At 34.7% G+C, this 14,090-nt stretch overlaps 1 protein-coding gene across 3 annotated transcripts in view; it reads right to left on the bottom strand.

Moving 5' to 3' along the window:
* wcy (WW domain-containing adapter protein with coiled-coil wacky) overlaps nucleotides 1–14,090 on the bottom strand; it is a 257,173-nt gene that overhangs the window by 39,282 nt on the left and 203,801 nt on the right. For all 3 annotated transcript variants that reach the window (XM_090413481.1, XM_090413500.1, XM_090413489.1), the window contains one exon: nucleotides 6,082–6,415. In XM_090413481.1, coding sequence (XP_090269607.1) covers nucleotides 6,082–6,415 — 334 coding nt within the window. The remainder of the gene's footprint in view (nucleotides 1–6,081; nucleotides 6,416–14,090) is intronic.

Genomic DNA, 14,090 nt, shown 5'->3' with positions numbered 1-14,090 from the left:
TCTCTTCAGAGATTAGACTGTCACAATTTGATTTCAGGTCAAATTTGATAACTTGTTGTTGGTCTCTCTGTTTCATGATGACTGCCACTGGTTCAAAACTTTGTCTGATGAGCTGATCAGTGTAGGAGATAAGCAGATGGTAAAAGATTGAAAAGCAAGCTGACCTAGCTGCAGTATCTGTAGCCTCATTTCCCATGATCCCAATGTGGCTTGGGATCCAACAGAAGTGTACATCCATATGTAGTTTACACATGTGAGGGAGGACATGTTGGATGTGAGAGCTCTGGATTTCTGTAGCCCTGGCCTCCTTACTGCCATTAAGGAGCTTTGTGAAATATATATAATGCACCTATGGTAACATTCCATACTGTTCAGTGAAGTTGTTACATTCCAGTGGGATCTGAGGATTATATTACTATCTGGGAAGACAAGAAAACCCACAGAGTTTCCGATTTTGAATTATCTATGTGCTTGAAAGGGTTGTTAGTAGACAATAGGAGAGGTGGAATATTTGGGTAACTGCAGAGAGAGAAAAGCTGCATGGCGGTATGTATGCCAAAGTGGTAGTCTATTTGATGGAATCCATGCAACATTGTCCACCCTAATATCTAGAGCTTCTATGAGTGCTTTTATAGTAGAGACAGCTGTTGACATCAAAGCAACAATGGTACTTCATTTACCTTGACATATAAAGGAATCGGTGAAGTTTGAAATGCTCCAACTCTTATAGCTTGATGGTGAATGGGATCCAGTCATCGAAGGGATATCTCTCTCTCTCTCTAGCACAGGGGTTCCCAACCTGGGGTACCCATACCCCCCAGGGGATACGGGAAGCTTGTCCAGGGGGTACGGTGAATAGCAGGTAAATAAGTATATTATGCTATTAATATATTCCAAAAATAGTTATGTTATCGACATTTCTGTGCTATTCCATGTTGGTACTGTCTGTCAGCCACACCAGCAACATTTCAGGTCTCTTTTCGGACACAGTGAGGTTGCATAGACTTTTTTCTCTCTGCAGGGTCCGATAACTCAAAATGCCTGGTTAAGATTCAAGATAGCAAGTGAAATTGCCAGATTGGCGCTCCCTCGAGGCTCGCCTCCACATTAACTGCAGCTCCAGTGCATGCGTGTGACGTACTGTATGGTACACACTCCAACTGCTTCATTTCGACATGCTCACAGTACACACGTTTTAGTGATAAACATAGGTTGGCTAAATTACTTTTGCTGACTAAATTTTAATCTAATCATAAGTAGCTTATAGTTTATTTTTAGCCTATTCTAAAAATGAAAGGATAGATCAAGATTTAAATACATTAAAATATTTATTTTTTAGCTTATTTTTAAAATGAAAGATTAGATCAGGATTTATATACAAAAAAATATTATTTTTGCAGACCCAAGGAATGACCATGCCAAAGAAACGTTGTTACCAAGATTCATATGTGCAATATGATTTTACTTTTGTGCTTGACAAAGAAGGTGTGCAAAAGCCGCAGTGCTTCATATGCTCCAAGATATTCAACAATGGCAGTATGAAGCCATCAAAATTGAAAGAGCATCTTCAGAATGTTCATCCTGAACATTCTAACGAGTCAGAGTCCTCATTTAGAATAAAACGAGCACGATTTAGTAAGAATATCACACTTCATGACCATGGATTTATTACCCCAAAGAAGCCAGCACTGGAGGCCAGTTATCGCATTGCATTGAGGGTCGCCAAAGAAAAGAAACCACATATAACTGCTGAGACATTAGTGAAGCCATGTGCTATGGACATGGTTGAGTTGATGTGTGGTAAAGAAGCAAAAGAGAAAATTGCACAAATACCGTTATCAAATAATACAATTTGTGATTGGATTCGAGAAATGTCAGAAGACATTAATTAGTTTACAGTTGGATGAATCAACTGTAAACTAATTGATGTCTCTAACTGTGCACAGCTTCTTGTTTTTACTAGATATACATACATCAGAATGAAATAAAAGAGGAATTGCTTTTTTGTAAACTCTTGAAAGAAACAAAAGGCAGTGGACATTATGAATTTGGTGAATGATTTTTTTTGATTCAAATGGCCTTTCATGGTAATTAGTAGAATCTATTTGTACTGACAGTTCTCCCGCTATGTTGGGGAAAAATCAGGTTTCACTGCTTTAGTTAAAGAAATCAATGATCATGCCCTGAACACCTTAAATGGAATTGACTGGAAAAGCACTAGTTGTCTACATCACACCAAAACATGGTATGAACGCAAATTTAAGGAAGCCTGTGAGATCACTATCAACCACCCTCAATCTGAACAATAATGATGGTCTAAAAATCTCATACATGTGGAAGGCATATATTCGTCCCATGAATCCTTCCTCTCTAAGACCAACTGTAAAAAATCCAGGATCCTAAATCAAAAATAACAATTGTAATACTAAAAAAAAAAAAAAAAAAAAAAAAAAAATAGAATATCACTGTTAAGGAAAAAATCTGTAAGAAAGAATGTTTATTCTTGTTGTAATTTATAATTTAAAAAAAGAAAAAAAATCAAAAATAACAATTGTAATAATAAAAAATAGGACATCACTGTCACTGGAAGGAAAACTATCTGTAAGAAAGAATGTTTATTCATGTAATCATAAATTAAATCTAGTTTGATGTAATCCCCCCCCCCCCCCCACTAGAGATCATGTCAGTAGAATAACATGTGATCAATTCATTGTTTCTCTAGCTTACGGTTTGTAATGTAACACAGCTTGTCTTGTATATTTGTGTATGCTCCAGATGACGGTTGTAAAATCCATAATTACAAAAAGCAACTAATTTGATTTGATTTGAACTGATTTGAGCAACTGATTAATTTCTTAAAATTATTGATTTTCCATCTTAACAGTAAGTTGATATCAAAACATTTTATAACCTCAAATTCTTCAATAAACCTTAAACATGGTATTTTAGTTTTTTCTTACAAGTGTCATATCATACCAGTTAGAAATTCGATCATGTCAATATAAAAAGTTATGCTTTCTTTTAGGCTTACACGGTGATCCGAATGCATTTTTGAAAATTATGGAGACAACTACCGTGTTTGAATAAAAACTTTTGTTTAATATATAATATTCAGGACATTACTGGTTTCTAGTCGTACGTTTACGTAAAAGGTAAATAAATTGGATTTTATCTACCACATTGAAAGAGGCATCAGATCCCTACCTAACAATATGGCAGATAAAATATGACTAGAAACCAGTAATGTCCTGAATACTAAGAAAACCATACAGAACAACCTGACAAAAACAGAATTAGCAGCAATTAAATCACTAAAAGCCAAACAAAACATAAAAATAACGAAAGCGGATAAAGGCAATGCCACTGTTGTCCTTGACAGGTCAACATACGTACTTCAAATGAATCAACTAGTAGCCGATAACAACACACATAAAATGGTAAATTATAACCCAACAAAAAGGATAAAACAGAAAAATTACTCAAGTCCGTCACTTCTTGGCCACCAGACACGGTTAAAAAACTCAAACCCCACTACCCCCCCCAGATTATGGGATTCTGAAAATACACAAACAAAATGTGCCCCTCCGACCAATCATGGAAGGAATAGACAGTCCCAATTACCACCTAGCCAAGAAATTAGCGGCAACACTCAAGGAGTTGATAGGTCATCCCCCCCCCTCCTACATAAAAAACACACAACATTTATAAACAAAATTAAAAACATAACACTCGACAAAGACGACTTATTAGTCAGTTTCGACGTTTCTGCCCTTTTCACTAATGTCCCCATCGATTCTCCTACTACAGAACAAATTTCCACCCGACATTACGGCCCTTTTTGCCCACGTACTAAAGTCCGGTTACTTCGTGTGGCAAAACAAATTCTACCTACAAAAAGAAGGTACAGCCATGGGCTCACCACTATCCCCCCAATCGCTAACTTCTACATGGAAACCTTTGAGCAAAGGGCTCTTGATTCTGTCACACTAAGACCGACAGTTTGGCTTAGATACGTTGACGTGTTCGAGATCTGGCCGCACAGCCGACAAACGCTAAACACATTCCTCAGCCACCCGAACAAACAACACGAACGCATACAATTTACCATCGAAATCAAAAACCAAAATTCGCTCCTGTTCCTAGACACACGTCTTCCTTCAGGCAGTCTATCCTTCACGGTCTACCAAAAACCGACACGCACTGGCCAATACATGCATGCTAATTCATACCACCACCCATCACAAAAATATGGAGTCATTAACACCCTTAAAAACAGAGCTACAACTATTTGCTCTAACTAGCAAGCTCTGAAACAAGAACTAAAAATCATTAGTGACACATTCATAAATAATGGCTATAACAAAAATACTGTTAATAAAATACTCTATAAAACTACAACAAAAACGAATCTAGATTACAGTAAAACCATAGCCATCCCATACATTAAAAGGTTATCAGAAAAAATCAACAGAATCCTACAACATTATAACCTCAATGCCACCTTTAAACCACCCGCTAAACTTAAAACCGTATTCAACTCCTCTAAGGATCCTCTCCTCCCCATTAGCACATCCTGGAGTCTATTGCATCCGCTGCACCTGTAACTTACCGTACATTGGTGAAACAGGACGGACAATCCCTATACGCAAGAAAGAACACATTAGACACATTAAATATAACCATTATGGTGAAGCAGGCCTCTCAGACCACACACTCAACACCTTACACCAAATCAACTGAAAAAAAGCACCCGCTCCTTACACCACACAAAAACTTGGTACGAAAGGAAATTTAAGGAATCTTGCGAAATCCTGATAAACCACCCAAATATCAAGAACAAAGATGGCATGAAAATTCCAAGGATCTGGATGGCACACATTCAGCCGACCTAATATGAAAGATCCAGCATAAGTCAGGACTCTAGCCAATCCTTAGCTAGTATTAGAAACCATTCCATACCAAATGGCTGGAATGATGTTAATATATGTATATAGTAGACAACACTAATAATAGGACTCTAGCGTTGATGCATAATTTTTTATTTTATTTCATTTTTAAAATTTTTATTTTTATTTTTTCTCACCAGAGGTCAGGCCAACAATTGTTGTAGCGGTTGGTCAGTGTCTTTAACAAACCAGTTTGATTGTAGCGTAGCTTGTTTTCTGTGTATAGTTGTATGCTCCAGAAGATGACCTTGACATAAAGGTCGAAACGTCGAATGTAGATTTTAGTTATATTAAACTAAAGTTTTTATTCCAACATGGTAGTTGTCTCCATAATTTTCAAAAATGCATAAAAAGTTATGGAATTTATCAATCCACAAAACCAGATTTATCCTAAGATATCCTATAATACATGTGTACAGTTTTTTTTTTTTGAGATGGTACATAATGGTACAGTGTAAAAGCACCTTATTAACAGTGACATGGGACTTGAAACTTGATTAACAAGTTTCAAGTTATAACCTGAAGCATGTAATGACAATGGTATAAAGCACAAACTGGTGACTGATTGATCGATGAATAAATACATTATGCATTTATGAGGATTAGAGATCGCCCCTGGGATTGAACCGAGGCCTTTCAATCTGCAGTGAAATGCTCTACCACTGAGCTACACCACCACTAACACATTGTATTATGAATGATTACACAAATGCTTCATTATACTTCTTCTTGAATTTATAGTAGATTGTGTATTGTAATGCTGACTTTGTGTCATGTTGTTATTAGTCACATTCACTCAAAAATTGGTAATTGCAATCGGTCTTATGAAGCAGCAAGTGATACAAAGTGTAGGGTTAAGAGTTGTCAAGCAACCCCTTCCTCACAAGTGTTAACAATGACACATGAGCATATATATTATTACCATAACTTAGTTGATTAACTCAATTATTTGACCTGCTCAGGTCCAAAAAAATCAGATGATAGAGGAACAAATGCACCTGTATTTTTTCACAATGAACTGGAAAGAAATTCTAAAACTATATTCGACATTTTTACTTAATTTAAAAATTAATATATCCATTTAACAACTTCTATTCTCATATTTTCGAAAAAGGAAAAAAAAAAGTTAACTTACCTTGAAGAATGTGTGCTATAATCTGATGATGGGGATATCCTCCCTTTGTCTAAATCTGTTCTGCCATCTACTGGTATGTGAGGAGCGGGCTGCTGCTGTGATGCAGGTTGTTGTATATGATAATTGGATACTGTAGTATGGCTGCTAGGTGGAGTGTGACTATGTCCACTGGAAATAGGTTGACTATGATTATTATGGTGGGGTACATTGGCATTGTGGGGCAATTGTAAGTGGGTAGTATGGGAATGACCTTGGGACATTAGTGGTGAAAGAGACTTTTGTGAGTGAGACTCTGATGGTGCTAATGAGATCATCGGAGAACGATTCACAACGCCTAAAAATTTAAATTGTTCATATAATTGATTTTCTATTATGATGAGTAATTATTTCAAAAAATAATGATTTTTTTTACATATATATACACATTATTTTATTTGTGTAGAGCAGTTGTATAAAACACTTTATATTATATAATTCACAATTAAGAAAGTATGATTCTTTCTTCTGATATTAAGTTTTGAAGTATCCAATTTGATCTTCAGATGATAATGTTCAACTGATCAGATTTTAAAGGCCTGTGTGGCTCAGCGGAAGCGGCGCTTACATCCTCTGTCCTAACATGCCTGAAGATGGACAAGTTCAAGTCTAGTAGTCGACTGGAGGAACTTTTTCTAAGCCTTTCTTTGAACGGTTCCCGAGTTAGTTGATCTCTAGCATGGGCAAGTAGGTTTTTTCTTCCGGAAACTCAGGTTTTTCATACCCGTAAACTCAAGAAAATCGGTTGTAGAACTCGCATTATTTCAGACAGTAACATATCCTGTTAGGGTTAGATACCAAGAGATGGCAGCACTTGTTTGCCCATCTCTTCATTGGTTGATGCTTACAATTACTGATAGTCATGGGTCAGATATCTCTGATTGACCAGTGGAGATTGAACTGTCTACTCAGTCTCCAAAAGCTAGATAGGGTTAAAAGGCCTCGCCTAAGGGAATAAAAGGCATTAGCTGATTATTGATTACTGATCAGTTTTACAAACCATATTAGTTCACATTTTCCCAATACAGCTACTATTAACTGTTAGTTTGCCCCAGTGCTCAAGTTAGACATAATAAATTTAGTGTAATCCTTTATCCAAGTGTAAGCAAACAAAGTTTGAGCCTGAAGTATCCTTCAGGACTGAGGCAACTCATGGTAAAGGTGGACCAAGCTCTCATCAATCCTTGTCTTAGTATACTTCAGGAGTAAACTCTGTTTGCTTACACGTGGATAAAGGATTAAACTAAATTTATTATAGTTTAACCAAGTGGAAAAAAACTTCCAACACCAAGCTCAAGTTAGATAATAGATAATGCTGCTCCTTAAAATAACCACTGTTCAGTTGTAGAAAGTTTTTGTTTTTCCACTTGGTTCCATTTAGAAATCAAACGAAACTTGGCAAGAAATTATATTATTGTTTAATCCTTTATCCAAATATAGATAATTATTTTCAAGAGTACTTGGCACAAATAGTAAAAGAAAATTAATGACAGGTGCAAGCAAGTCACCTTCATGTTCTATAAAAACACAAAGAACCAGAAGTCACTACTTCATCTGATCTTCAGGAAGAACAAAAGTGTCTTTTCTCATGGTCTTCCACCATTACCTCTTATTACCAATTTTTATATGGGACATTTTGAGGAAATAGCTTTGAACACATCTGCCTCTGAACCTAAATATGACTAAAAACATGAATTTTTTTGTAGTATGGTACCAAGGCTGTGATACTTAGGATCCCTTCCTCATCTCCAAGGAATCCAATTCACCATAAAGTTTATCTATGAAAATAACACAACTACTGCTATCCACTTTCTCTATATACACTATATATCACTAGAAAATTGTCACAGCACTGACATGACATTTATCCAAAATTATCTAAGAACAGAAGCTGTCTTCGTAGTTTAGTGAAATCGCTATGATACTTTTGATTCCCTTCTTTCTTTTTTGTCCCAAGAGTTAATTAAAAATTAACTTAATCTATCAAAAAACTGGCAGACTGTACTGTCATAATTGCAAGTTTTATCTGGTACAGTGCATTCTTGTTCAGTCTATTCCATGAGCTTCATCACTGATATATTGAAATTTTTTCCTTATGATTTGCATGTAATTGGTGTAAGGAACAGGATGGTATCTAAGGGTGACAAGCTCATCTAGGTGTAATGTCTGCAGCCTTGTTTCCTTGATCCTAACACTGCTTGGAATTTAACACAGGTTAATATCCCAGTGAAGTCTGCAGATGTCATGCAAAGAGAAGTTGGATCCATGCGAGCATGGATGTGAGGAGGGCACATAATTTCTCAATGTTTAGCAAACCTAATGATTCTAAATAATGTGCCATTGGTAGCATTTCATCTTTGCAGGATGCAATGCAAGCTCAAGGCAGGCCAGCAGCTAAGAAAGATAACTTTACATTCCAGATAGAGCTGTCAACTGTCATACTATGACCCTCATATTGTAGGAATGATAAAAAAATAGTAAAGTTGTCCAGATTACAGGCACAACTGTGTCCTAATTAAAGGAGGAGGAAGTTGTTCTGTTATTGGATTAATTATAACAGCAATGAATGTGACAAAGAGCCTTGTGGGGCTCTCATCTCCTCTTAAAAAAAGAATGGAAGCGAGTAGATCCCACTTAGACGGTTTAGTTAAACAGAAAATTTCTGATAAAAAGAGGGATGTTTCCTCTGACAACAAAATTGTCATACAGTTTTTAAGTACAGGTAACCTTCGTATAATGCAGATGTTAGGTTCCACAGAAATGCTGCGTTATATAAATCGCGTTATACGAGACTTAGATCACATAGAAAAAGTAGGGTGATCGTTTTTTTTTAAAATTATATAAACAACAATGACATATCCAACAAAAACAATATTTTTATTTAATTCAGGTAATTCATGTAAGTTAAGAAAACAAACTATGAGACAAATACGTAGCATAAAATTATACAAATTACACATAAATTTCATTGCACATAATGCATAAATGTTTTAGACACAATAAAATAAAACGCATAATTTAATCGTCATCACTGTCTTCAGAAATAACATTTCGTAGATGCTCTTTAAGTGGCCGGAGGTTGTCACCACTTGAAATCTCTTGGACATCATTTGTATAATTCTCATTGCATACTTCGGCTGGTTTAGTCATCAAGAAGTCAGTAATAAGACTTTGCTTTCCACTATGCTGCAATTTTTTATTAAGTTCATAATATGGCGCTAAACAAATATCCAATTGTCTCGTGAATTTTCCTGAGCGCTCCAATGAGGAATAATTATCTGTAAAATAACTGCCTAACTTTCTTGCCAAGTTCAATCCTTCTGCTAATTTCTTTAAACTGAATTCTTTAATGGATTCATCACAATCAGAATCTTGGCAGAACTATCTCCACCATCTATTAATTGTACCAGTTCCTCCATCAATTAATTCACTAATTTCATTTTCAACCATATCGCAAAAGCCCTCTCCACCAAAAATGTGTGCGACGTTTATCATACGACGTAGCTCGGCATCCACTAGGGATACGAAATTTTGTTCCAGAACGGCTTCAGGCCATATTTTTTTCCAGCAAGCATTCAGCATAGAGGGTTGTAATTCCTTAATGGACAGAGAAATAATTTTTACACGATTCAATATTGAAAACTCTTTCAATATTGAACTTTGAGGCAGTGTCATGTTTGGAGTAGATTCCATTTTTTCTAAAATTAATTGAAATGTTCCCCGAATATAATATGACTTAAACGTTGATATTATTCCTTGGTCGAGTGGTTGAATAAGTAAAATAGTATTAGGCAGCAAAAAAGTTATTTTAATATTCGGATGGCTTAAATTTGTTGGGTGGCCTGGCACGTTATCTAAAATTAGTTGAATTTTGAAGTCCATATTCTTTTTCTTTGTGTAACTTTCTACATCGGGTACAAAATACTTGAAAAACCAATTTTCAAACATGCTAGCCCAATGCCTTTTTGTTGGCCTGCCAATAAACAGGTAGGGTGGACTTGTCGAGCCCTTTCATCGCACGAGGATTTGCGGATCAGTTAATAAACATTGGTTTTGTCATGTAATCACCTCATGCATTACTATAAAACAGTAGAGTAATTCTATCTTTGGAAACTTTGAATCCAGGAGCTGATCTTTCATTTTTCGAAATATAGGTGCGTTTTGGCATTTTTTCTCGATATAACCCAGATTCATCTGCATTGAATCTGCATTGCAACTACCTTTTTTAATGATTTTTAAAAGTTCTGCTGGGTATTTCTGAGCAGCTTCAACATCTGCTGATGCTGATTCTCCCTGGATTTTAAGATTATACAAAGAAAACCGCTTTTTAAAGTTTTCGAACCAACCCTTACTGGCCCAAAATCCATGCTGAGAGATTTCTTCTAAAGAATCTTGATCGAGTTCTTTTAAATGTTTATAAACTTTGAGAGCTTTTTGCTTAATAAGGTGTCCATCCGAAGGAGTTTTCTTTTGAGTGCAATCTTCTATCCAAATCATTAGAGATTTCTCCATTATTTCTATAGAATATCGTGAACACGAGCAACGCGCTTTGCACTTACCGTTGACCCAGCAATAACACTTTTAGATTTTATGTTCATTTTGTTTGATTGTTCAAATTGTTGATTCATTTAAATTCAGAGTCCTTGCAATAACTCCTGGTTTTTCTCCAAATTTCAACCGATCAAAGATTTTAATTTTTTCTTCGAGAGAAATGAATTTTCTCTTCAATGTTTTGTCCTTTTCGTTGCAGTTAGTGGCCATTACAATAAAAATAAACTTTTACATAAAAAAAAGCATTACATATGTATGTAACTCACCAGAAAATAAACTGCTCAGCTTGAGAATAACACACTTGTGATTTTAAATGCGCTTTCCTGGCAGAAAACGAAGACAATTTTCAACAATAAACACTTCATACAGTAAACCCTAGATGGCGAACCTATGGAACTCGTGCCAGAGGTGGCATCTCTGAGAATTTTGCTGGCACGTCAACGATTTACAGGTGATATCCTTTTATACGCTTATAAATTATTCAAGTTTTTTTTTTAAAATTGTTACGATACGTACAAGCTGAATTTTGTTTTACACAGGACAGCAGCTATAAAGACGTGCATATGATTGGTGCGGTATTAACAAAAGATTGCGCGACCCAAAGACAAAAGCAACCGACAAGTGTTGAGTTGAAATGCTAATTCTCTTCAATCGAATTCCGTAACATCTGAAACTGTCATAACAACATTCAACAGGGTGTCATTAATCGTTCCGATGGAACTTCTCATTACTGACTGGCTCAACTCACATAAACGTTTCAACCCTTGGTTGAATTTTATGGCTTCTTGGCAGGCGAACTCACAATTCATTATATTGCATGTTTCAATTCTTGATAGTCTTTAATTTTAAGTTAGCCTTTGTGATCTGTCATAATGACATCGAGAATTTCAAATGCAATAAAACAAACACACTTATTTCATAATTGAAAAATTGGACAATAGTTTTTAGTTAGATACTGTGTTTCAGTGCAACGTATGGTTTTGCTTAAGTCTATATAGCATAGTTTCTGTGAGAAGGGACATGTGATTTATTACTTAGCGCTGTTTCTATTCCATCTGTCTCTAATTGCACTATTTGTTGAGAATGACACAGACTGCAAAAGCCTCTGTAGAGTACCTTATTCAGTGATACAATAAAACTAAATTCGATATTTATAACAATTTGCGTGATACGGGCAGAAAAATTTAACGAAGATAAAATATGATTTTTAAGTACCGCTGTGAAAAATATGAAAAAATAAATAAAGGGTTACTAGAAATTGTAGACAGCGTTATATCGAACCCATGTTGAACAAGGGATACTACAATTTGTAGACTGCATTGTATAAGTATCGTGTTATACGAGGGTTACCTGTATATCAAACAAGCTGTGTCATGCTTTTTTCCATTCAAAGAAAACCAATACTAAGTGCTCATGTTTTAGCAAAGTATCCTCAGTAGATATCTATCAAAAGTTATCTCATCTGATCCTGTGGCTTCCTCTCTTGAGAATGTTGCAGCTGATTACTAGGGAGATAGTGACGCAAGGTGGTTTCCTGTTGCTTTCCTTGCCTAAGTTATCCATGAATGATATTTTCAGATGCCAAGTTGTGCCTTGAAAAAGGACTTACTTATATAAAAATAACAGAGTACCATTTTTTTCAAGATTTTGCACAAGCAAATGGTCAGAGCTATTGGATGATAATTTGCCAGAATTTGTAGATCCTAATCTTACCTAGCTTTGGGAAGGCAAATACGAAATTTTTCTTGTAGAAGATTCTACAAGATTCCTGTTCTAATCTTATTTCATCTTTTCCTTGGTTGTCCTTGACTTCTGCATCTTCCAACTGGGTGGTATTGAAGTATCTACTTCTGAGGAAGTAGAGTTTCCACTCTACTTTCTCAGAAGGAACATCTATGATGTGACCGAAATGAACTCCATCCGTAGTATTTTGATAATTTTGGATTTCTTTGTAAATATAAAAAGTCTTATTTTTGCTTTAAGCTTCAGCTTGTTACATCATCAATACTTCAGTGCAGGCAGTCTGTCTGTTTTCTTGATCTATCATTTGATTTTTTTGTATTTGGGTTCCAGTTTTTTGTTAATTTAACTATACTCTTTGCAATCATTCTGTTAACATGTTTATTCCATTGTAATCTTTCTTTTTTTTATTCATTTGTTAATAGGTTGTGATTATCATTCTTTATAAATCTTTTCATTTTTTATTCTATCAAATTTTATTTTATTAACCATTTTTCTGAAAATTTTCATTTCACATTTAGCATTAACCTGTTGCATTTTTCATATTTCTATTCTTGTTTCACACATGCAATAGTGGTTGGTTACAGATTTTTTTTTTAGATCTCTATTATTCCATATAGCTAAATTTAAATATCCTGATATTGTAGCCTTCAGGGATTGTTTTACTTCATTCTGTTATATTTTCACTGTTCACAGTTCTTCCTAAGTTTTTAAATTTCATTAAATGTTTTAAGATTTTCTCATTTTGCATCTTATTGGTTATTTTGTACTTACTGCTGTTTTTGATTTCTCTGTTGATATTTTCAAGTTAGAACTGCTGCATATCTGTCGAAATTTAAACAAATGCTTTTTGAGATCTTCATTTACTGCAAGTAATACATCATTTGTATATCCAATCAAATCAAAATTTTCTTTCTTGATTTTTATTCCCTTTTAATTTCTATTTCTTCTTCAAAATAATTGTTATTATTTTATCCATAAAGAATCGCCTTGTCTGATCTATTTCACCCCTTCCTTATAGGGATTTCCTGTGTATTCTGTGTGTGTATATATATACCTTATCATATGACAATTTGTAGAGGTATCTTTCTTGATGGTAGTACTTTCAGAACATTCTGTAATGTGATTATGTCAAGAGTCTTCTTTAAGTGAATAAACACCATTTTGTTAAATTCTACAGCTTTTTCTATTATCTACTTTATAACAAAATATAGCTTCAGTGCATAATCTCCCCTTATGGAATCCTTGTTAATCATTATAATTTAGTCTTGATTCTAATTCATTTTTTGATAATCTTTATGAATGTTTGTTAAGGTAGTGCACAAGAAGTTTATTCCTTGATAGTTTTTGAGTTCAAATTTTATTCTCTTTTTTAAAAACTGATATTGTAATATTAATTTATCATTTGTTTGGTATTTCTCTTTTCTTAAAGATATATCTGATTAAATTTTCATGTTTTTAGTCATTTCTTTTGTTACCTCTGTATTTTAGTAATTCATAATACATTCCATCAATTACATTCCACAGCTGATTTCCAATTTTTCAGTATCATCTGTGTTTTCTGTAATATTTCTGACATTTTAAATTCTTCTTCATCTTCATATAATTTGGTAAAATAGTTTTGCTGCTGTTCTCTTTCTATGACAGTATATTTATGTATTTACAAATTTCTTTTCATTGAT

The sequence above is a fragment of the Typopeltis vanoorti genome, chromosome 2, assembly GCF_054136105.1.
Source record: "Typopeltis vanoorti isolate ZY-2024b chromosome 2, IOZ_Tvanoo_1.0, whole genome shotgun sequence".
In the NCBI taxonomy this organism is placed as follows: domain Eukaryota; kingdom Metazoa; phylum Arthropoda; class Arachnida; order Uropygi; family Thelyphonidae; genus Typopeltis; species Typopeltis vanoorti.
Note: the sequence above shows the minus strand (reverse complement) of the source record. Positions and strands in the feature narration are given on the sequence as shown.